We start from the raw sequence: 25,497 nt of genomic DNA, 5'->3' as shown, positions 1-25,497 counted from the left end.
AGAGAGGAGGGAAGGGGACAGAGGAGAGAGTAGTGGAGAGAGAGAGGAGGGGAGGGGACAGATTATAGCTGAGGGAAGTAGGTGTGATGACTGTGCTGCAGTGACCCCAGAAAAATACAAAAAAGTTTTTCTTTACTTTTTGGAAAACCATTTCCCCTCCTAGTAGTCCAGGACTGTATCAGTGGTTTGATATACCCTTCTGTAGCGAGCCCAAAATAAACTTCTTGCTCTGGGCCTACATCATCATCCTCTGTCATCCTAATCCCTACCTGTAGTCTACCTACCTCTGGTATAATGCATTTCTACCTCTCACTCCATCAGTGTTGCTTGTCCACCTTCCTGAATTAACAGACGACCAGATCAATAATGCTGGCATAACGTCATTACATTTTGCCTAATTATTTAGTTATAGTGTGGATGTAGGGCTATTTTTAGAGTATAATGAGCACCCAGATGCTGCTTATTCAACACAATAATATCAGACAGACAAGCTGGCCCGGGGGGGGAAAAATTTGTGCTGCCTCTGTGTTGACTACTATGTTGCAATGTGAGTTGTCTTGTTGATACAAAGTGTTTCAGTTTCTCCGGGCCGCCTTGTTCGTTTAAACAATGTTTCAATATTATCAGAGCCACCTTGTTGATGCAATGCTTCAGTATTCACAGAATGCTTCCTTTCCAACATGAAGGGCACTTTTCAGCATTTGCCATATGATCAATGAGGATGACCATGTTGCAAATGTACTGTCCCTTACTGGACGTCCACGAGTTCCGCTGTTCCGGAAAATTCCACCAGATGGAGACTGGCTGCTTATTGCAAATGTACAAAACATCACCAATTTGACATGGCCATTTCTCCTAAATGGTAAAGACTTTGAAGATTAAACTCGGTATGCACGGGTTTGGCCAATTGGGCTATGAGCCCAGAAACAAGATGGCGTCGAGGCCTCATCGCTTTTTGAGTTATGGCCCATTTTCTGGGATTAAAGGTAAAAAACAGCGCTCATTTGACCGCTTCACGTCAAAGTACATGACCCTATGGTGTTAGGAAAAAGACAACAAGCCATTTATCTATCGTAATTTACGAGACATCGCACAATGTACAATTGATTATGGTTAAAGAACTGTATTTTCTTTCTTCAAAAAAGTGACAGATCCTGTTGCGGCGTGTTCAGACTAATCCGTTAAGGCGGGTTTCGGAGCTCTACGTGATTTCTGTGACTTTCTGTGATTTTCTGAAATCACACACAGTCAATGGGAAGTGACACAGTGTGGGGCTGACAGACAGACAGAGCCTGCAATAGTTTCCTGCATTCGAACCACAAAGAACCATCAGACCTAGAGCTCTGAATCTTTAAATGCATGTTCTAGAGCTTAAGTCGATCGTGCACGGTGAGTTATGTGGCTCTAGAAGGTTCTCGGGCCCGAGAACCAGCCTTGCACATTTGCAATGACTTCAATTCATTTTGACCATCGCAAAAATGACAACATTTACAAATGCCCCAGAGTCACAGGACTAGGTGCATTGAAACCGCCTCGGCCCATAGAGATGGACTCTAACGTTTCTGTCCGATATCTCATTCAAGGACCCCGTAGCAAATCCTGGAAAAAGTGGATTTTCAGCACCAATTAATGTCACTGCTCGGGCTCCGAATGACTTATCAAGCCGAAACCTGGAATTCGGGGTCGCCTCAGCTACGCCTAAACATAATGTCAGAACTGGACCCGCAACTAGAATGTAACTAATTGTTCTATTTTTTTATTATGGTTTAAACAGAAGGCGCTGTGAATTTTGGGCCTGCTCTGAAATATGTGATAGTTGGCTTTTAAACGAGTTGGACAAAGTGGGATTGGTGTCAGTTTGTATCAGTTTGGTGTCAGAATGATATCTTATTGACTGATGGACGCTGACTTGCTGGCTGACTTTTGTGTATTTGCAATAAGTTTAAACAGTGAACAACCATCATCAAAATTACAGACTGAAGTCAACACTAAAAGTTTTGGAAAATGGCATCACCGTAGTCTCTAGGCCGTGCCGTTCAAGGAGACGCCCCATTTGACCGTAGCTCGCTCCGTCTGACCGTAGCGACCGTGCAAATAACAGGCCCGGAATGAAGCCTGACTAGTAGGGATTTAATGATGTTTTGGACATATTGTGGCATCTGGGTTACACAGAGACACGCCGTTTTCAATGGGCTTATCGGGGGGAGGTTGGGGTGGACTAGCCACAGAGTTATTCTGGCTGCGTGCACCGGTTTATGTAGCCTGACACATCCAAGTTTATCCCTAAGGATAACATGGGTGTACAGGTTATCCTCTAACTCTGCTTTTGTGCAGGCCATTTTCAAAATTCCTTTTGCCATGTATTCAGGGTCACATGTGCCTCTACAGATATCAACATGAAAATGTTATTGTCACCTTCATATCCCAAAGGGGAAATGTGAACTTTACCATCAAATAGTGCTGAAATCCCCAAATGGAGAAGCTTAAATCATCATAGAAAGGGAAACAAATGGCATCACCATAGTCTCTAGGCCGTGCCGAGTTCAATGAGACGCCCCATTTGACCATAGCTCACTCAGTCTGACCGCAGCGACCGTGCAAAAAGAAGACCCAAAATGAAGCCTGGCCTAAATGTCAGGTGCTTTTGGGTGACAGTGGTAGAACCGTTAGGGTTAGAAGCACAAGTCAACCTCAGGAACGTTCCTAAGGTCTTCCCGATCTGTGCAAGCCTAACCTTAACCGTGTGGCATTAACCCTTAACAGTGAAAACAGGGTGTTTACATCAAACAGTTTGCAATGACTTTTCTCCCCATTGGAATACATTGCCTGCTCCCCTAAATTCAACCTGAAGCCTATGTGGGTTATCATTGCCTTATGAACCTGTTTTCGATGACCATCCATCAGGCCACTATGAGGTCTACCTGTGTTGTTTCTAAGCTTCCTGGAGCAACCGGAAGTGGTTAAATTCACCCTAAAGGTGTTTTGATATACCCATCCTGCAATTTGTGAAAACGCTGCATTCAACCCTCTGTAAATCAGTCAGTTCTTAACGTAAAGACTTAAAACTCACGATTCTATAAAAGCCTACGCCAACGAGGATATGTGTTTACTTTAAGCTTCCTGTGCCAACCGTAAGTGCCTTAAATTGGGGTCATAGGGGCTGTTTTGAAGGGTTCAAAAAGTCACATCTTTCCAAAACTTCAATTGTGTGATTGATTAGGCAACCCTCATGAACTGTAAATCAGTCATTTCTCCCATCAAATTTCCAAGAAAAACTCACACACACACACAGCAAGGATGGTGTGACAGTGAGGGGCTTAGAGACACACAGAGCCTGCAATAGTTATCTTCGTTTGAACTATCAAAGAACCGTCAGACCTAGAGCTCTGAAACCTTAGAACCCTTTTCTAGAGCTTAAGTCGATAGTGCACTGTGAGTTATGTGGCTCTATTAGGTTCTCAGACCGAGACACAGCCTTGTACATTTGCAATAACTTCAAATCATTTTGACCAATGCGAAAATGACAACATTTACAAAAGTCCCAGAGTCACAGGACTAGGTGCATTGAACCCACCTCGGCCCATACAGACGGACCGTAGCAAAGCCCGGAAAAAGTGGATTTTCAGCACCAATTAAGGTCGCTGCTCAGGCTTCGAATGACCTATCGAGCCGAAACTTGGGATTCGGGGTCACCTCAGCTAGGCCTACACATAGTGTTGGAACTGGACCCGCAGCTAGAATGTAACTACGTGTTTTACGTTTAACCTCTCTAAGGGGTGTGGGACGCAACCGTCCCACCTGGCCATCATCCAGTGAAATTGCAGAGCGCCAAATTCAAAAACAGAAATACTCATCATAAAAATGAATAACATACAAGTGTTATACATCGGTTTAAGATGAACTTCTTGTTAACCAGTTGCATCTCTAGGGGCGCTATTTCATTTTTGGATAAAAAACGTTCCCGTTTTAAGCGCGATATTTTGTCATCACGAAAAGATGCTCGACTATGCACATTCTTGACAGTTTTGGAAAGAAAACACTCTGAAGTTTCAGAATCTGCAAAGATTTTGTCTGTAAGTGCCCCAGAACTCATTCTACAGGCGAAACCAAGATGATACGTCAAACAGGAAATGAGCAGAATTTCTGAAGCTCTGTTTTCTAATGTCTCCTTATATGGCTGTGAATGCGACAGGAATAAGCTTAGACCTTCTGCCGTTTCCCCAAGATGTCGGCAGCATTGTGACGTATTTGTAGGCATATCATTGGAAGATTGACCATAAGAGACTACATTTTCCAAGTGTCCGCCTGGTGTCCTGCGTCGAAACTGGTGCGCAAAGCCATGTGCAAGTATTTTTCCATTTGATTGAGAGGGGAAACCATGCTTCCACAAACGATATATCATCGAAGAGATATGTGAAAAACACCTTGAGGATTGATTCTAAACAACGTTTGCCATGTTTTCAGTCGATATTATGGAGTTAATTTGGAAAAAAGTTCGCGTTTTGAGGACTGAATTTTCGTTTTTTTTTGGTAGCCAAATGTGATGTACAAAACGGAGCTATTTCTAATACACAAAGAATCTTTTTGGAAAAACTGAGCATCTGCTATCTAACTGAGAGTCTCCTCATTGAAAACATCTGAAGTTCTTCAAAGGTAAATTATTTTATTTGAAGGCTTTTATGTTTTTGTTGAAATGTTGCGTGCTGGATGCTAACGCTAATGCTAACGCTAAATGCTACGCTAGCTAGCTACTTTTACACAAATGATTGTTTTCCTATGGTTGAGAAGCATATTTTGAAAATCTGAGATGACAGTGTTGTTTACAAAAGGCTAAGCTTGAGAAATGGCATATTTATTTCATTTCATTTGCGATTTTCATGAATAGTTAAAACTTCTTGACTATACTTGAGACGCAGATGTCTCAAGTAGACACCTGGAAATGCAAATGCGCTACGCTAAATGCTAAATGTACTCGTTACAACTCAAACCTTGATCAAAATTCACAAGCAGGGTATTGAATTAAAGCTACACTCGTTGTGAACCTAGCCAACAAGTCAGATTTTTAAAATGCTTTTCGGCGAAAGCATGAGAAGGTATTATCTGATAGCATGCACCACCTGAAAATGCCTGAATGCGACGTAAACAAAGACTCTGCTTATCCGACGCAGCACAAAACGCAGAAATAAAATATAAAACATTCATTACCTTTGACAAGCTTCTTTCTTGGCACTCCTATATGCCCCATAAACATCACTATTGGGTCTTTTTTTCGTTTAAATCGGTCCATATATACCCAAAATAGCTTTCTATGGAAGCTGTGTCATTCAGAAAAAAACATCGTTTTTAAACGCTGTGTAATTTTTTTAAATTAAAAAAGTCGACGATAAACTTTCACAAAACACTTCGAAATCCTTTTGTAATCCAACTTTAGGTATTAGTAAACGTTTATAATCTATCAAAATGATTACAGGGCGATGTATATTCAATAGCTCCTCGTTTGCAAATCAATGGCTGCCAATGTCCACATCAACAACATCCGGGTGAAGACTGGAAGGAACGGAAGCCAGATAGATGGATTTTCCAACAAATAATTCAATTGAAAATGACGACAATGGCGACATCGTGTGGAATTTGTATGAATTGCATGCAGGTCGATATTAAATTTTGTCCTCTTTTAACAACTCATGGAAGTGACTTATGGAAATTATTTTTAGCTTTCAGAGAGCAGTTTTTCTTGCGTTTTTCAATGAAACACACGATCTGTTATAGTCACAGCCGTGATTTAACCAGTTTTAGAAACTTCAGAGTGTTTTCTATCCACACATACTAATCATATGCATATACTATATTCCTGGCATGAGTAGCAGGACGCTGAAAAGTTGCGCAATTTTTAACAGAATGTTCGAAAAAGGAGGGGGTAGAAGTAAGAGGTTTTAACGTTGCGTTATGGTAATGAGCTTGAGTCTGTATTCACGATCCCGGATCCGGGATGGGGAGATCAGAAAGGTTAATCCAAACACAGTGTCAGATTTCAAAAAGGCTTTACGGCGAAAGCATACCATGCCAAATAGAGGAGTTTCCGGCGACAGTTCCCAGTCCAGAGCTTCCGGCGACAGTTTCCAGCGGTGGTTCCTAGTTCAGAGCCAATGGCGATGATCCACGGTCCAGTTCAACAGAAGCGGAGGGATCAGCGTAGGGAGCGGGGGCTACACCCGAACCGGAGCCACCACCGAGGGTAGATGCCAACCCGGACCCTCCCGCTATAGGTTCAGGTTTGCGGTGGGGGGTCCACACCTTTGGAGGAGGGGTACTGTCACGCCCTGAGCTCTGTTTTTTCTAAATATTTTGGTTTGGTCAGGGTGTGACGAGAGTGGGTATTCTAGTTTTGTTCATCTAGGGTTAGTTTTTTTCATCTAGGGTTTTGTATTTCTATGTTGGCCTGATATGGTTACCAATCAGAGACAGCTGTTTATCATTGTCCCTGATTGGGGATCATATTTAGGCAGCCATTTCCATTTTGTTTTTTGTGGGATCTTGACTATGTTTAGATGCCTGTCTGCACTATTTTGTATAGCTTCACGTTTTGTTGGTTTTGTTGTTTCTGTTAAGTGTTTCATTCATTAAAAGAGAATGTACGCCTCCCATGCTGCGCCTTGGTCTCACTCATACGACGATCTTGACAATATTATCATTTTAGCTTGCTAGTAAATAAATAATCAACTAAAATTGGTCCAGACTCATTGGTGAGACCCGGGTTTGTGCAGATTCCCGAATTATGCGACGTTCAGAATGAGACTGTAGAGGAAATTGATTGTTCAGCGACTGTTGTAAAATCGATATTCTGATATTCTTTGAGTTCATTTGGGAAATAGAAACTCAATAAAAACGATTTTCCCATGGTGCCACAGGTTAATGAGTTAATCATTTCCTGATTAATTTAATCACGCAATTATAACCTGTTAATCATTCGATGAGCAGCAGTCGCCACATTAACTAATACAACGTCACAACAGACAATAATTCCTTCATATATATATACTGTAGTTTAAGGTTATTTTAGTGTCATAAAAAGTGTTAGTTTAAACAAATCAGGATATTTAATTTAAATATGAAAACAATTTAGAAAATGTCACGTCATGTTGGAGTTCAGAATGAAATGGTGGAACCTGAACAGGTTGAACTTGTTGAATTCACTCTTAGAAAAAAGGGTTTCCGACAGGGTTCTTCAGCTGTTATGGGGTATTGTGATGTCATTATGGGGTATTGTGATGTCATTATGGGGTATTGTGATGTCACTCTTAGAAAAAAGGGTTTCCAACAGGGTTCTTCTTTCATAAAAGGAGGATGGATTCAAATTATTTAAAATGGAAGAATATAACTTCCTGTAGCCTATATAATGTAACAATGACAACAATCCCTTCATATATACTGTAGTTGAAGGTTATTTTAGTGTCATAAAAAGTGTTCATTAAAACAAATCAGGATGTTTGTTGGATGGATTCAGTGTAGGTGTTCTGCTGTGTATCGAGGGGTTTATATGAAAGTGGTAGATTTGTAATTCTTTACAAGAGAAAGTTCTGGATTACTTATCTTTGGGTGACCTCGGGCTACGGTCTTTGACAATTCAGCTACTTTGTTAACAGTCTTACAACTGTCACATTATGTGACAACTGATATACTTAACAAAAGGCACATCTCAATATGTGGTCCAGGTGCCTTAGTGTTCCTATAGAAACCTGTGTCCAAACTCAGCATTAAATAGCATCTAATCAGAATAGTGTACAGAGAGATAAGTTATTACAGCTATTTAAATGTGATGTGTTTTTTAGTGTTTATTCTGTTGCAGCCTGTTCAGGGGCAGAACAACAGATTTGTACCTTGTCAGCTCTGGGATTTGAACTTGCAACCTTCTGGTTACTAGTCCATGCTCTAACCATTAGTCTAACCTGCCGCCCCTATGCTCCATCACCGACATCACTATTCCCCATAATAACAAACAAAAAAATGATTTTTAGAAATGTTTGCAAATGTATTAAAAATAAACAACAGATATATAATACTTGACTTGCCAGGCTTCCTCCAGACATGATGCTCATCATTCAGTTCAGTTCTCATGGTCTGAGATTCTTTATGTGCCTTTTGTCAAACTCCAAGCGGCTGCCATGTGGCTTTTACTGAGGTGTGGCTTCCATCTGGCCACTCTACCATAATGACCTAATTGGTGGAGTGCTGCAAAGATGATTGTCCTTCTGGAAGGTTCTCACATCTCCACAGAGGAACACTGGAGCTCTGTCAGGGTGACGATCGGGTTCTTGGTCATCTCACTGACCAGGGCCCTTCTCCCCCGATTGCTCAGTTTGGCCGGGCAGCCAGCTCTAGGAAGAGTCTTGGTGGTTCCACACTACTTCCATTTAACAATGATGGAGTCACTTAAATGGGGACTTTTCAATGCTGCAGACATTTTTTGGTTCCCTTCCCCAGATCCGTGTCTCAACACAATCCTTTCTCAAAGCTCTACGGACAATTCCTTCAACCTCATGGCTTGATTTTTACTCTGACATGCACTGTGAACTGTGGGACCTTATATAGACAGGTGTGTGCCTTTCCAAATCATGGATGATCAATGGAAACAAGATGCATCTGAGCTCAATTTCGAGTCTCATAGCAAAGGGTCTGAATACTTATGTTAATAAGATATTTCTGTTTTTTTACATTTAATAAATTAGCAAAAAAATCTAAATACAATTTTGTTTGTCATTATGGGGTATTGTGTGTAGCTTGATATAATTAATTTTAGAATAAGGCTGTAAGACAAAGGGTCTGAATGCACGTGTACATGAAGGCAGGGTAAAGTGACTAGACATCAGGATAGATAATAATAAGGTATTTGAGGTAGATATGTACATGAAGGCAGGGTAAAGTGACTAGACATCAGGATAGATAATAATAAGGTATTTGAGGTAGATATGTACATGAAGAACAGAGCAGAATAAGTCAATTGTCAATGTAAAAGTGTGTGTGTGTGTGTGTGTGTGTGTTTGTGTGTGTGTGTGTGTGTGTGTGTGTGTGTGTGTGTGTATGTGTGTGTGTGTGTGTGTGTGTGTGTGTGTGTGTGTTGTCGTGTCTTTGGCTATGCCGGAATAATTGCTATGACATGCTATTCTATGAAATAATTTATCCGTAATTAATATCACCTGATTGAGCTAATCATGTATATGTAATTAACTAAAAGAAAGTTTTGAGAATGACACAAATATGAATTTTCACAAAGTCTGCTGCCTCAGTTTGTATGATGGCAATTTGCATATACTCCAGAATGTTATGAAGCGTGACCAGATGCTTTCCAATTAATTAAATTCCCTCTTTGCCATGCAAATGAATCCCAAAACAACATTTCCACTGCATTTCAGCCCTGCCACAAAAGGACCAGCTGACATCATGTCAGTGATTCTCTCGTTAACACAGGTGTGTCTTGATGAGGACAAGGCTGGAGATCACTCTGTCATGCTGATTGAGTTCAAATAACAGACTGGAAGCTTCAAAAGGAGGGTGGTGCTTGGAATCATTGTTCTTCCTCTGTCAACCATGCTTACCTAAAAGGAAACACGTGCCGTCATCGTTGCTTTGCAGAAAAAGAGGCAAGATATTGCTGCCAGTAAGATTGCACCTAAATAAATCATTTATCAGATCATCAAGAACTTCAAGGAGAGCGGTTCAATTATGTGTTTCTACCATATTTAGTTTACCAGTCATTTCAGTGAAGGGACCAAGTGCACACATTAGGAGAAAGGAGAGATAATTGGGACAACGCTTCTTTCTGGTCTACAGTCCTGCGTCTGTGACACCAGATTACCACCTAGTGGCCATAAGAGGAACTGTCCTGTCAGTGTGTTTTTACTGCTGGCTTAAAACAACACATGACCTGAAAACAGGATATGATTCATGTGTGAGTACTAAAAATATATATTTTTTATCAAATTGTTTGCTGTAGCGTTAAGAACCATGAAAAACATCCCCAAACCATGATTCGTCCTCCACCAAACTTTACAGTTGGCACTACGCATTCGGGCAGGTAGTTTTCTCGTGGCATTAGCCAAACCCAGATTTGTCTGTCAGACTGCCAGATGGTGAAGCATGATTCATCACTCCAGAGAACATGTGGTCAAAGCTCCGGAGTCCAATGTCGGAGATCTTTACACCACTCCAACTGACGCTTGGCGTTTCCCATTTGTATCTAAGGCTTGTGTGAGGCTGGTCGGCCATGGAAACCCATTTCATGAAGCTCCCAATGAACAGTTCTTGTGCTGGCGTTGCTTCCAGAGGCAGTTTTGAAACTCGTTAGTGAGTGTTGCAACAGAGGAAAGCCGGTGTTGCTCCTAGACGTTTCCACTTCACAATAACAGCACTTACAGCTAACCGGGGCAAATCTATCAGGGGAGACATTTGACCATCTGACTTGGAAAGGTGGCATCCTATGATGTTGCCATGTTGAAAGTCACTGAGCTCTTCATTAAGGCCATTTTACTGCCAATGTTTGTCTATGGAGATTGCATGGCTGAGTGCTTGATTTTATGCATCTGGCAGGAAGGGGTGTGGTTGAAATAGTATCCACTAATTTGAAGGGGTGTCCACATACTTTTGTATATATAGTGTATGTACACATGGGTGTTGTTGCACCATACCAACGATAAGCCTGTCTTCCCCATCACATCATGAAAGGTCATGTTGATGTTCATTTAACCTCTGTCTCTCTCTTCCTCTGACTCCTCTCTTCCTCCTTTGTTTCTCTCTCTCTCTCTGTCTCTTTCTCTCTCTTTCTCCTCTGTCTCTCTCTTTCTCCTCAGATCTCCAGGCTCAACGCGTCAGTCCACCAGGTAGGTAGAGTATAAATCTACAGTGATTATAGCAGTTCAATATTAGTCAACTTTATTATCCCACATGGAGAAATTCATGTGTCCATACAAACCATTCTAAACCCCAATAACAAGTAGTGTTTTATGGAACTACTAATACTTGTCAACCACAAAACTACTGCTGTTAGAATAACAGAATTACTGTCATCATCTGTCCTCACCACTGTGTTTTCCTCTCTGCTGTTTACAGCTGAACTCTCAGTCAGACTGGTGAATGGGACCACTTCCTGTTCTGGGACAGTGGAAGTCTTCAATGAAGGAGAGTGGTCAGGTCTATGTTCTAGGTTGTGGGACATGAAAGATGTTAATGTTGTGTGTAGAGACCTGAGTTGTGGGAATCCTGTAGCTGAATCTAGAGGACCTCTGTTTGAAGATGGAAGAAGAGGAGTCACACTATATAGTAGTTGCTATGGAAATGAGTCTTCTATTAGACAGTGTGACATCATAGGTGGACGTGGTATCTGTGATGGTGGATATTATCATCATGTGACCTGTTCAGGTAAGAGACTGGTCATATTGAGAGATTTATTTATACATTATACAATATTACCATGTATCATGTTTTATGTGTTTTTATTTCATTTAAATAGAGGGAGAGATGTCAGATGTATTTAAACATTATATTTGTGTTTGTCATATTGGTTTATGGGAGATGTTCATGGGCAGATCATTGTAGTTCAGATGGTACTGAAGTGAAGCTGCCTGATGGATATCCAGCTGTTTATTTTCTATAAAGTGAAGTGAACTTATTCCTGTCTCCTGCCTGCATTATTCCCAACCTGATCCTGAGTGACTAAGAACCCATTTCTACCTCTTACAGTATCAAACATAGCAAACTACTATCTTTTATCCAACATATTTGTGTTTAGTCCTTGACAGTGTCATCAACAAAACTGATTGAATGTTCAACCAACTCTTTTTCTCCAGAGTCTGTGCGGCTTGTGAATGGAGCTGGTCTCTGCTCTGGGAGAGTGGAGGTGAAGTCCAATCAGTCCTGGGCCTCAGTGTGTGAAGCTGACTTTGACCGGCAGGATGCAGAGGTAGTCTGTAGGGATGTTGGCTGTGGGGCTCCTGCAGCTCTACAGGGGGGGCTCTATGGAGAAGGTGAGGGTCAGACCTGGGATAAAGAGTTCCAGTGTAAAGGCAAAGAGTCCCTTCTCCTGGACTGTGACACCTCAGACAGAAAACACAACACCTGCCCACCTGGTAATGCTGTTGGACTCACCTGCTCAGGTAAGAAACAGTTTGTCACTCAATCAACATTGTTTCTCACCTGGAGTGAAGAATATGAGAGACAATATAGGTGTGTTTTAGTGAGAAAATAGTAAGATTACTGTCTCTCTCTTTTCTTTTCTCAGAGCCTGATGATGTGAGGCTGGTGGGAGGAGGCAGTCGCTGTGCTGGTGGAGTGGAGTGGTACGACCAGGGAGAGTGGAGGATTGTGGGAGCTGACTGGAACAAGGAGAATGTAGCTGCAGTAGTGTGTAGACAGATGGGTTGTGGCTCCACTGTTTCAGTACCACCTGGAAACATCACTAGAGGGTTTGGAGTTTTCTGTTCTTGGTCTGAGTCTTCACTGAGGGAGTGTTCCAGAAGTTATGATCTCCTTCCTGGACTCACAGTGATCTGCTCAGGTATTAACAAGATACACTATATGGCCAAAAGTAAGTGGACATTAGTTGATTTGGCTATTTCAGCCACAGGTGTATAAAATCAAGCACACAACCATGCAATTGCAATCTGCATATACAAACACATAGACAAACACAGTCAGTAAAATGTCCTTAATGAAGATCTCAGTGACTTTCAAAGTGGCACATCTAGGAGCAACAACGGCTCAGCCGTGAAGTGGAAGGTCAAACAATCTCACAGAACGGACCTCCGAGTGTTGAAGTGCTTGGAGTGTAAGAATTGTCTGTCCTCGAATGAAAAACTCACTGCTGAGTTCCACATACTTTTGTCCATGTATTATATCCCCTTCCTGGACTCACAGTGATCTGCTCAGGAAATATCAAGATATTATAATTATATTCAACTGATTTCCTTCATTCATACAACTTCCTCTGCATCTCTAATGATGACTGTTTAGCTTGTAAATCTGCTTCGCAAAAAATGTCACTTAGTCAAGTAGGAATCAAATACACCTTAAATATCCCAGAATGCTTTTGCATTTGAGTGTTATCTCAGTGAACGTCTCTACTCACTACCACTGTCACAAAGAGAGAATAAGGGAGGAGGAGAGGAAGAGGGAGAGATCAAATATATTTATATCACTGAGTTCTCACCAGTGATGTCATCATAACCAGTAACCTTTTCTACTCTTGGCCCATCCTGACCCTGACATACAGCATCAGACCTTGTAGATCAGATGGTACTGAAGTGAAGCTGCCTGATGGATGTCCAGCTGTTTATTTTCTAGAAAGTGAAGTGAACTTATTCCTGTCTCCTGCCTGCATTATTCCCAACCCGATCCTGAGTGACTAAGAACCCATTTCTACCTCTTACAGTATCAAACATAGCAAACTACAATCTTTTATCCAACATATTTGTGTTTAGTCCTTGACAGTGTCATCAACAAAACTGATTGAATGTTCAACCAACTCTTTTTCTCCAGAGTCTGTGCGGCTTGTGGATGGAGCTGGTCTCTGCTCTGGGAGAGTGGAGGTGAAGTCCAATCAGTCCTGGGCCTCAGTGTGTGAAGCTGACTTTGACCGGCAGGATGCAGAGGTAGTCTGTGTGGAGCTTGGCTGTGGGGCTCCTGCAGCTCTACAGGGGGGGCTCTATGGAGAAGGTGAGGGTCAGACCTGGGATAAAGAGTTCCAGTGTAAAGGCAAAGAGGCCCTTCTCCTGGACTGTGACACCTCAGACAGAAAACACAACACCTGCCTACCTGGTAATGCTGTTGGACTCACTTGCTCAGGTAAGAAACAGTTTGTCACTCAATCAACATTGTTTCTCACCTGGAGTGAAGAATATGAGAGACAATAAAGGTGTGTTTTAGTGAGAAAATAGTAAGATTACTGTCTCTCTCTTTTCTTTTCTCAGAGCCAGATGATGTGAGGCTGGTGGGAGGAGGCAGTCGCTGTGCTGGTGGAGTGGAGTGGTACGACCAGGGAGCTTGGAGGACTGTGGGAACTCAAGACTGGGAGCAGGAGGATGTAGCTGCAGTAGTGTGTAGACAGCTGGGTTGTGGCTCCACTGTTTCAGTACCACCTGGAATCACCACTAGAGGGTTTAGAGTTTACTGTTATGGTCCTGAGTCTTCACTGAGGGAGTGTGGAAGATCAGATGATCTCCTTCCTGGACTCACAGTGATCTGCTCAGGTAATAACAAGAAACATTTTCAACTGATTTCCTTCATTCATACAACTTCCTCTGCACCTCTCATGATGACTGTTTAACTTGTCAGTCTGCTTTACTAAATAGATCACTCAGTCAAGTAGGAATCAAATACAACTTAAATATCCCAGAATGCTTTTGTATGTGAGTGTTATCTCAGTGAACGTCTCTACTCACTACCACTGTCAAATGTCATGTTATTGTCATATCTAAATGAGGAAAGTAGTTGAGGAGCTACGTTTTCTTTTTCTCTCCTCTTGTTCCAGATGTCCTGCTTAAGCCTGATATCAACATATGTTGTCTCAGTGACTGTAGGCCCACTACTCATGTTGCCCTGTGAGGGAGGGTGGCTGGCACTGTTACATGATGATGTTATTGTCATATCTATAGGAAACTAGTTGAAGAGGTTTTTCTTGTTCTCTTTTATTGTTACAGATCTCCTGGTCCAGCCTGATATCTTCCTGACTGACTCAATGGGAGGGGTCTCCAGGGGCCACCAGGGGCCCGAGGTGTTCAGGGGCTACAGCTTCACCATCACCTGCTCCACTCAGCCACAGTACCCAGGAGGCTCCTTCCTCCTCATGTTCAACGGCTCCAACAGAACCCAGACCCAGCTAGCTGTCAATCACTCTGCTGCCTTCCTCTTCCCTGCTGCAGATGACTCCCACCAAGGGAACTACAGCTGTGTTTATGACAATTATGTTTTCGCTCATAACTTCTCCTCTGAGAGCGAGCTCCTCTCCCTCACCATCACAGGTAACTGAACATGAACCAGACTTATAACTTTGTAATTGACAGATTTCCCACAGATCTATGTGATGATGATCAGTCCCCTCATCAAAGGTGTTTCTGTTTGCAGCCTCTCCTCTGCCAGCCTTCATCATCAGACACGTTGTAGTGCTGCTGATCCTACTGACATCCATCACCACCTCCTACCTGTACTACAAGGTAAAGACATTTACTCAGACGTTACAAGTCATTTAAACTAGAGGGAGAGGGTGAGGGAGAGAGGGAGGGAGAGAGAATGGAGATATGTCTGACTGTTGGTGCTGTGTCTCCCTAGCCCACCAAGAGGCAGAAGAGAGTGAACAGGGTGAGCAGCATGGATCTTTATGTCAATGCCATGGAGATGGTCTCTCTGAGCTCCAGAGCTGAAGCTGGACCGGGAGAGGAGAGAGCAGCCCAGGGGACGGAGTAGGAGTAGAATGAATCTGACCCTACATGCTGATCTTAGGTCAGTTTTGTGTTTTAAATTGATGGTCAGCAGTGGACTGATGTTTAAAATGTGGTGACAAACCAGCAGAAAAACATGGGATTTTGGGTAACATGGGGATTGGGTAAATTGGGGTATGGGTTAACATTGGTTTTGGTAACATGGGTTTTGGTATCATGGGGTAACATGGCGTTCTGGGTAACATGAGGTTCTGGGTAACATGGGGTTTTGGGTATAATGGGGTTTTGGATAAGATGGGGGTTTGGGTAACATGGGGTTTTGGTAACATGGGGTTTTGGTAACATGGGGTTTTGGTAACATGGGGTTTTGGGTAACATGGGGTTCTGGGTAACATGGGGTTCTGGTAACATGGGGTTTTTGGGTAACATAAGGTTTTGGGTAACATGGGGTTCTGGGTAACATGGGGTTCTGGTAACATGGGGTTTTTGGGTAACATGGGGTTTTGGGTAACATGGGGTTCTGGGTAACATGTGGTTCTGGGTAACACAGGTTTTGGGTAACATGGGGTTCTGGGTAACATGTGGTTTTGGGTAACACAGGTTTTGGGTAACATGGGGTTTTGGGTAACATGGGGTTTTGGGTAACTTGGGGTTTTGGGTAACATGGGGTTTTGGGTAACATGGGGTTTTGGGTAACATGGGGTTTTGGGTAACATGGGGGTTTGGGTAACATGGGGGTTTGGGGTAACATGGAGTTTGGGGTAACATGGGGGTTTGGGGTAACATGGGTTTTGGGGTAACATGGGTTTTGGGGTAACATGGAGTTTGGGGTAACATGGGGTTTTAATAATTTTAAGAGAGAAGCTCAATTACGTCTGTTTTGTTTCCAGAATGTTTTTATTTTTGACTTTGTCTTCATGTCTTTATCTTATTTAGTGTCTCTTAGATTCTTTATCTTATTTAGTGTCTCTTAGATTCTTTGTCTTATTTAGTGTCTCTTAGATTCTTTATATTATTTAGTGTCTCTTAGATTCTTTATCTTATTTAGTGTCTCTTAGATTCTTTATCTTATTTAGTGTCTCTTAGAATCTTTATCTTATTTCGTGTCTCTTAGATTCTTTATCTTATTTAGTGTCTCTTAGATTCTTTATCTTATTTAGTGTCTCTTAGATTCTTTATCTTATTTAGTGTCTCTTAGATTCTTTATCTTATTTCGTGTCTCTTAGATTCTTTATCTTATTTAGTGTCTTAGATTCTTTATCTTGAAGTGTTTCCATTATTAGTCCAGGTATTATTATAATCATCTGTTCATTCTTTGTATTTTTAAACATTTTTTAATAAAGGGGTTTGTTGTTGTTTACCTCATGATGTTATTGATTATAAACGTTATGATATTGATTATGATGTAGATTAGTGCTATTTTGTTGTTAGTAGTATAGAGATAATGATGTTATGGATTATAAATGTTATGATATTGATTATGAAGTAGATTATTGTTTTGATGTTCCTCTCTAAACTGCCATGTAATCAACTGAATGTTTTTAATAAAATTACAGGCTGTCAGTCTTGTGTGATTCCCCTCTTGGACAGACTACAACATACAGTATGAATTAACTGGTCATACATTTGGCAGGAGGTTAGGAAGTGCATCTCAGTTTCCACCTCATTTTGTGGGCTGTGGGCACATAGCCTGTCTTCTCTGATTTCCAAATTGACCTCTTGGCAAAGGGAGCCAAATGTGATGCTGTGATGCTCTATTCTGGAATATTAACTGGCGTTTGTCGCCCCCTGGTGGAAAGAACGTAATATAATCCTTCTCTCTATATTTCTGTGCATTTTGTACCTCGCAGCACACCGTACAAATATTCAAAGTTAAACGCCTATATTACCGTTCTGCCAGCAGCAGGATAATATGTTTGCAGCACACAGCATATTATTTTTTTTGTAAATAAACAAAATTATAAAATAAAAAATTATAAAAATATATATATATATTTTTTCTAAATAAGAGTCCCTCTGAAAGGACAAGCTCAAATTTGACAATATCGATTATTTTAGCACTGTAGTTCAATACAACTGTTTTTCCACAGCATTGCAACCACTTTTGAAACAAATGGATAATTTGACATATTTTAATATTGTATAATTTATACCAGCATTTATTTTGACAGTTTCCAAACTAAATACTGGTATGTTGAAAGCTGTTGTGTAGGTCAAGTCAAGCTGTGCCTGGAGAAGTGGGTATTCAGTACTCTAATTTAGCAAAACATTTTCCAAACGGCCCAGAGAAGGAAAGGCACCCTGTGTGAAAAGCACGAGAAACAGTGATACACTCTGAATGACCTAAATGATGAATCCCATATTGGTCTTTCACAGTCAGACCAACCCAAGCTGTACTGGTCAGTAGGATAATAGTAGACCAACCCAAGCTGTACTGGTCAGTAGGATAATAGTAGACCAACCCAAGCTGTACTGTTCAGTAGGATAATAGTAGACCAACCCAAGTGGTACTGTTAAGTAGGATAATAGTAGACCAACCCAAGCTGTACTGTTCAGTAGGATAATAGTAGACCAACCCAAGTGGTACTGTTCAGTAGGATAATAGTAGAACAACCCAAGCTGTACTGTTCAGTAGGATAATAGTAGACCAACCCAAGCTGTACTGTTCAGTAGGATAATAGTAGACCAACCCAAGCTGTACTGTTCAGTAGGATAATAGTAGACCAACCCAAGCTGTTCTGTTCAGTAGGATAATAGTAGACCAACCCAAGCTGTACTGTTCAGTAGGATAATAGTAGACCAACCCAAGCTGTTCTGTTCAGTAGGATAATAGTAGACCAACCCAAGCTGTACTGTTCAGTAGGATAATAGTAGACCAACCCAAGCTGTACTGTTCAGTAGGATAATAGTAGACATTTTATTGAAACAGAGAAACTGAGTCAGAAATTCACAAATTCAGAATTTCAGGGTTTTGTTCTTAAAGTCAGACTTTTTTAAACAGAAAAACAATCAATTGCTCTAAGTCCATAACTTACAAAAGGAGACCACGTTTGAGGTTTGGGGAAAATCTAAGAAATTTACATTTTTGAGAGTAGTTCCCCTTTAATTCAAGACACCCAGCACTATTGTTGTATTAGCAGTGTTTATATAGTACAGACACCTAGCACTATTGTTGGATTAGCAGTGTTTATGTAGTACAGACACCTAGCACTATTGTTGGATTCCCCATCCAACAGCACACTTTCAAACATACCATCTACCGGCAGCCTAGGGGTCCGAACATCAAGAAGAAGGGTGGAAACCCAGTAGTCTCGCCCACCCAGTGTGCGATTCAGACGTTCTGCTTGGCCGTTACCCATGGGATGGTAAGGTGTGGTGTGGGACTTTTCAACACCAGATAACTGAAGCTATTCTACACTAAGTAAACTCTCAAAGTCAGCTAGGTTTCACCAACAAGCTTTAATGGCCTGGAAAATATGTTTCCTGCACAATTTTTCCCCACATGATGTCCACATGTGTGGCTGGTTAAGGCCTTACAAATACTGTAGAACAAACAACGTTAAGGAAGGGCACTTTAACATCTTACATCAGATATATCCATGTAATTCTATGATGTCCACATGTGTGGCTGTTGATGATATCTGTGTTTTCTGTGAAAAAGGTGAGAATCTGTCCCACTTGTTCTTTGATGTAAATTTGTGTCCGAATTTTGGGAAAACCTTGCAAGATACTTATTTACCATTATGAACACTGCCCATGTTCTACATGGAGGATATAATATGTTACCATTATGAACACTGCCCATGTTCTACATGGAGGATATAATATGTTACCATTATGAACACTGCCCATGTTCTACATGAAGGATATAATATGTTACCATTATGAACACTGCCCATGTTTAACGTGGAGGATATAATATGTTACCATTATGAACACTGCCCATGTTTTACATGGAGGATATAATATGTTACCATTATGAACACTGCCCATGTTCTACATGGAGGATATAATATGTTACCATTATGAACACTGCCCATGTTTTACATGGAGGATATAATATGTTACCATTTTGAACACTGCCCATGTTCTATATGGAGGATATAATATGTTACCATTATGAACACTGCCCATGTTCTACATGGAGGATATAATATGTTACCATTATGAACACTGCCCATGTTCTACATGGAGGATATAATATGTTACCATTATGAACACTGCCCATGTTCTACATGGAGGATATAATATGTTACCATTATGAACACTGCCCATGTTTTACATGGAGGATATAATATGTTACCATTATGAACACTGCCCATGTTCTACATGGAGGATATAATATGTTACCATTATGAACACTGCCCATGTTCTACATGGAGGATATAATATGTTACCATTATGAACACTGCCCATGTTTTACATGGAGGATATAATATGTTACTATTATGAACACTGCCCATGTTCTACATGGAGGATATAATATGTTACCATTATGAACACTGCCCATGTTCTACATGGAGGATATAATATGTTACCATTATGAACACTGCCCATGTTCTACATGGAGGATATAATATGTTACTATTGCAATGAAACCACTGAAATGATTGTGAATTTTTTTATTCTTGTTGCCAAATACTTTATACACAAACAATCATTCCAAAATTCTATATCAAAATTACAAATTTTTCTGACTGAATTTAAATATTTTATTAAAACATTAACCCTAGTGAATAACAACAAGAATAACATTTTCCTGAATCATTATAGATTTTTTCAGAGTGATAACAACTACACTAAAATAGTTAATTTTTTATTACTTCATTGATATTTTGTGTGTTTTAGTATTTTCTAGTTGATACTAGTTCTGTTTTGTATGATGTAACAATGTAAATTGTTGGTCTGTATTTTGAATTAAAAAATAAATATATAAATTAAAATAAAAAGACACATCGTCATCTCATTCAAATAGAAGCATGTGTTGATTTATTCGTGTTTAATGAGTGAGAATTTAAAACAAACTTTAGACCCACTACATATTTACATTGAACCATAGTTCTGACATGGATCATTTTGACCCACTACATATTTACATTGAACCATAGTTCTGACATGGATCATTTAGACCCACTACATATTTACATTGAACCATAGTTCTGACATGGATCATTTTGACCCACTACATATTTACATTGAACCATAGTTCTGACATGGATCATTTTGACCCACTACATATTTACATTGAACCATAGTTCTGACATGGATAATTTTGACCCACTACATATTTACATTGAACCATAGTTCTGACATGGATCATTTTGACCCACTACATATTTACATTGAACCATAGTTCTGACATGGATCATTTTGACCCACTACATATTTACATTGAACCATAGTTCTGACATGGATCATTTAGACCCACTACATATTTACATTGAACCATAGTTCTGACATGGATCATTTAGACCCACTACATATTTACATTGAACCAGAGTTCTGACATGGATCATTTTGACCCCAGAGGCATATCTTTTATCACAGCCAAAATGTGGTTTATTCCATTTTTCATGACTTTGTCAATCAACTTCTATTAATACATCTACATCCTGGTTTAGTGTTTCTGTATCAATATGGACTTTTAACACATTCACATCCTTTGTACTCCTACTACAATGTGAAAACATTCTACATTGTAACATCATTAAAATACTCCTACTACAATGTGAAAACATTCTACATTGTGACATCATTAAAATACTCCTTCTACAATGTTTAAACATTCTACATTGTGACATCATTAAAATACGCCTACTACAATGTGAAAACATTCTACATTGTGACATCATTAAAATACTCCTACTACGATGTTAAAACATTCTACATTGTGACATCATTAAAATACTCCTTCTACAATGTGAAAACATTCTACATTGTGACATCATTAAAATACTCCTTCTACAATGTTAAAAATTCTACATTGTGACATCATTAAAATACTCCTACTACAATGTTAAAACATTCTACATTGTGACATCATTAAAATACTCCTACTACGATGTTAAAACATTCTACATTGTGACATCATTAAAATACTCCTTCTACAATGTGAAAACATTCTACATTGTGACATCATTAAAATACTCCTTCTACAATGTGAAAACATTCTACATTGTGACATCATTAAAATACTCCTTCTACAATGTTAAAACATTCTACATTGTGACATCATTAAAATACTCCTACTACAATGTTAAAACATTCTACATTGTGACATTAATTCATTGATATCATGAAACAACTCCATCATTAATGTATTTTCTGATGTTTGATCAGAGATCTTTTATCAGAGTATCTCTTGTCACATTGATCACAGCTATGAGATTTCTCTCCTGTGTGTGTTCTCTGGTGTGATATCAGGCTACTTGACTGAAAAAAACTCTTCCCACATTGACTACAGCTGTAAGATTTCTCTCCTGTGTGTGTTCTCTGCTGTATAGTCAGATGCCTAGATGTAACAAAACTCTTCCCACATTGATCACAGCTATAAGGTTTCACTCCTGTGTGTGCTCTCAGGTGTACTATCAGCCAGCTTGAGTGATTAAACCTCTTCCCACATTGAGTACAGTTATAAGGTTTCTCTACTGTGTGTATTTTCTGGTGTGATTTTAGATCTGTTGAACTAACAAAACTCTTTCCACAGTCAGAGCAGTGGTAAGGTTTCTCTCCCTTGTGTGCTCTCAAGATGTACCATCAGGCAGCTTGAGTGAGTAAAATGTTTCCCACATTGATCACAGCTATAAGGTTTCTCTCCAGTGTGTATTCTCTGGTGAGTTTTCAGGCAGCTTGACTGAGTAAAACTCTTCCCACATTGATCACAGCTATAAGGTTTCTCTCCAGTGTGTATTCTCTGGTGAGTTTTCAGGCAGCTTGAATGAGTAAAACTCTTCCCACATTGATCACAGGTATAAGGTTTCTCTCCAGTATGAATTCTCATGTGTACTTTTAGTGATTCTGATCTTAAGTAACTCTCCCACAATCAAAACAGTGGTGAGATTTCTCTCCTGTGTGTACTCGCTGGTGTATTTTAAGTTCTGATGAAGATTTGCAACCTTTCCCACGGTCTGAGAAGCAATGAGATTTATTCCCTGTGGGTCTCTGCTGGTGATTCTTGAGGTGATATGATCTGGAGAGACTCTTCTCTGCCTCGTCAACTTAGTAGTCACATCTCTCTCCTGTGTAAACAACAAGTCAGACAGATGGTTAAAGGCCCACAACAGCAGAAATCCACTGTAAAAGGTGATGCCAACAGCGTAGCCATGATGTTGTACAACAATTGACGTCTGTAAAGAATGTTAAAATTACTTGACAATCGTCTGAAGACAGGCAAGTGAGCAACAAGTCATATTTAGTATTTTTTTCACATTAGTAGTAACATCAATGATTTTAGGCTAGAAAAAAGTAAAAGTTGTTGACATCCTAAGCAGTGTGCCAGATGACTTTTGGTCTTCTATATAGGCCCCTTTCTGTGTTTGCTAAAATTGCAACAAGGGCGATGCACATGCAATTTGGTTGCAGAAACCCCTCCCTTCTAATGCAGAAACCACTCCCTTCTAATGCAGAAACCCCTCCCTTCTAATGCAGAAACCACTCCCTTCTAATGCAGAAACCCCTCCCTTCTAATGCAGAAACCCCTCCCTTCTAATGCAGAAACCACTCCCTTCTAATGCAGAAACCCCTCCCTTCTAATGCAGAAACCACTCCCTTCTAATGCAGAAACCCCTCCCTTCTAATGCAGAAACAACTCCCTTCTAATGCAGAAACCCCTAGGTATGGATGTTGTATATCTGCCTGGAGCAAAAAGGTGAGCAGAGATTGTAGTTTTTCCACAATGTATTCTGAATATGACAACACACTATCAGTGTAAGATCAGGATGCTACTCAAGGAACCTCACATTAATTTCTGTGTCTATTCACTAATTCACCCCCGTGGGGGAAAACTCAGGGGACTTCTCATAGGCTGACAGCAGATATAGCCTCCATTTCCAGGTTGCTTATGAGTGCATTTCACACTACTTTGGATTATAATTGTAAGGTTCATTTGAATGTCCTGATTAATATAATGTTTGTTTTTGTCGAAAATGTACTACTTTACATTTAAAAACGACTTCAACCAGTAAAATGTTCTTTGGCTACTATCTTCAGACAATACCCCATAGTGATATCACAATACCCCATAATGACATCACAATACCCCATAATGACATCACAATACCCCATAATGACATCACAATACCCCATGAAAGTGAATAAAAGTTTAGAAATGCTTGCATACCAGGGAACTTTTGGCTACTATTCTAAAATGGATTACATTTTTTTATTTATTATCCATCTTCAGACAATACCCCATAATGACATCACAATACCTCATAATGACATCACAATACCCCATAATGACATCACAATACCCCATAATGACATCACAGTACCCCATAATGACATCACAATACCCCATGAAAGTGAATAAAAGTTTAGAAATGCTTGCATACCAGGGAACTTTTGGCTAAACCAACTATATCATACTACGACCAATAAGCAAACTACAAACTCAATGTACGTCACAAATAGTACAGTTAGTATGAGTATTCCAACACAGCTCAGGTCTCTGGGCTGCCATTTTGTTTCTGTTTAAAACCCAGGTTGCCCCTTTAAAAAAGCCACACAACAAACAACCAATCTGCAGTTGAAACAATAACAAAGCTGTCATTATTTTTTTACTCCAATGTTTAGAAACAAATGTCAGATTTCCCCTTTAACACCACACACATCAGTCCCACAACTGCCTCTGTTTTTAACACAGTAACGGTACCTACAGTTGAAGTCCAAAGTTTACATACACCTTCGCCAAATACATTTAATCTCATCACAATTCCTGGCATTTAATCCTAGTAAAAATTCCCTTCTCAGTTCTGCCCACAAATGTTCTATACGATTGTGGTCAGGGCTTTGTGATGGCCACTCCAATACCAGCCACAATTGTACCCGAAGACAGGAAGTGCCTATTCCTCATCTCACCAAGGATAAACTTCAACTCAATCGCCAGTACTGGCAACATCGTGTGGAAGCTGTAGGCATTGTAAACTGGACGCTATCTATTTTCCCTTGCCATAGACAATACAGAGACTGGAGGAGGGATATTTTTTGTGTTTTTTTGTGAACAGTTTTCCTTGGGATTTTGCCTCCTACACACGTTCTGTTATAGTCACAGACATGATTTAACCAGTTTTAGAGACTTCAGAGTGTTTTCTATCCACACATACTAATCATATGCATATACTATATTCCTGGCATGAGTAGCAGGACGTTGAAATTTTGCGCGATTTTTAACAAAAAGCTGCAAAAATTCGCAGCCTCTTTAATTAAGAGGTTTTAAAGAATCCAACTTCAGACACGCCCCCAACATCAGTCAAATGGTGGTGAGGTCTGATCTTCCACCAGAGCCACGTAGTACTTTCCTACAAGGTTCGTTACACTGCTAGCTGGTAGGACTCCTTTGATGGATTAGACTATAGCTGAGATCCCAATACCCATGTAAACATAGCTTACTGACAGATCAATGAGGTTAGATCCAATACCCATGTAAACATAGCTTACTGATAGATCAATGAGGTCAGATCCCAATACCCATGTAAACAGCTTACTGACAGATCAATGAGGTTAGATCCAATACCCATGTAAACATAGCTTACTGGTAGATCGATGAGGTTAGATCCAATACCCATGTAAACATATCTTACTGACAGATCGATGAGGTTAGATCCAATACCCATGTGTTGCGAACAGGTCGATTGTAGCGGTATTCGTTTCGATGGAGAATAACTTTACAGTTATTTTGACCGCGGTGGTTATTGAAGTCGTGGTTTCGTGGAAGAAACCGTTGTTGTGCATCATCTTTCAACGCTCCAATACCTGATAATGACCAAACCTGTTTAGGCTTTTGGGGAATTTAACTTCAATTAACCTGAAAGTGTTCATAGTATAAACATCTGTAGGGTTGGTAGAATGTGGA

At 40.2% G+C, this 25,497-nt stretch overlaps 2 protein-coding genes and 1 pseudogene across 2 annotated transcripts in view; 2 read left to right on the top strand and 1 right to left on the bottom strand.

The window, feature by feature from the left end:
- Nucleotides 1–11,127, top strand: part of LOC139419333 (CD5 antigen-like) — a 37,150-nt gene extending 26,023 nt beyond the window's left edge. Inside the window, exons 7-8 of the mRNA XM_071169275.1 lie at nucleotides 10,845–10,874; nucleotides 11,104–11,127. Coding sequence (XP_071025376.1) covers nucleotides 10,845–10,874; nucleotides 11,104–11,127 — 54 coding nt within the window. The remainder of the gene's footprint in view (nucleotides 1–10,844; nucleotides 10,875–11,103) is intronic.
- A 39-nt stretch (nucleotides 11,128–11,166) lies between these two features.
- On the top strand, nucleotides 11,167–15,450 carry LOC139419332 (scavenger receptor cysteine-rich type 1 protein M130-like). Its single transcript, XM_071169274.1, has 9 exons — nucleotides 11,167–11,179; nucleotides 11,841–12,146; nucleotides 12,272–12,547; nucleotides 13,528–13,833; nucleotides 13,965–14,119; nucleotides 14,519–14,588; nucleotides 14,688–15,008; nucleotides 15,112–15,200; nucleotides 15,316–15,450. The coding sequence occupies exons 1-9, from the start codon at nucleotides 11,167–11,169 to the stop codon at nucleotides 15,448–15,450; spliced, it is 1,671 nt and encodes a 556-aa protein (XP_071025375.1).
- Nucleotides 15,451–18,950: 3,500 nt separating this feature from the next.
- LOC139419331 (zinc finger protein 180-like) lies at nucleotides 18,951–24,543 on the bottom strand (annotated as a pseudogene).
- Nucleotides 24,544–25,497: the final 954 nt, after the last annotated feature.

Source organism: Oncorhynchus clarkii, chromosome 10, assembly GCF_045791955.1.
Source record: "Oncorhynchus clarkii lewisi isolate Uvic-CL-2024 chromosome 10, UVic_Ocla_1.0, whole genome shotgun sequence".
Lineage (NCBI taxonomy): Eukaryota > Metazoa > Chordata > Actinopteri > Salmoniformes > Salmonidae > Oncorhynchus > Oncorhynchus clarkii.
The sequence above is the reverse complement of the archived record's forward strand: the minus strand, read 5'-3'. Positions and strand labels throughout refer to the sequence as shown.

Coding starts and splice junctions, on each gene's coding strand:
- LOC139419332 (XM_071169274.1), top strand. Junction 12,147..12,271: donor TGTTGGACTCACCTGCTCAG/GTAAGAAACAGT, acceptor TTCTTTTCTCAG/AGCCTGATGATGTGAGGCTG. Junction 15,009..15,111: donor CCTCTCCCTCACCATCACAG/GTAACTGAACAT, acceptor TTCTGTTTGCAG/CCTCTCCTCTGCCAGCCTTC.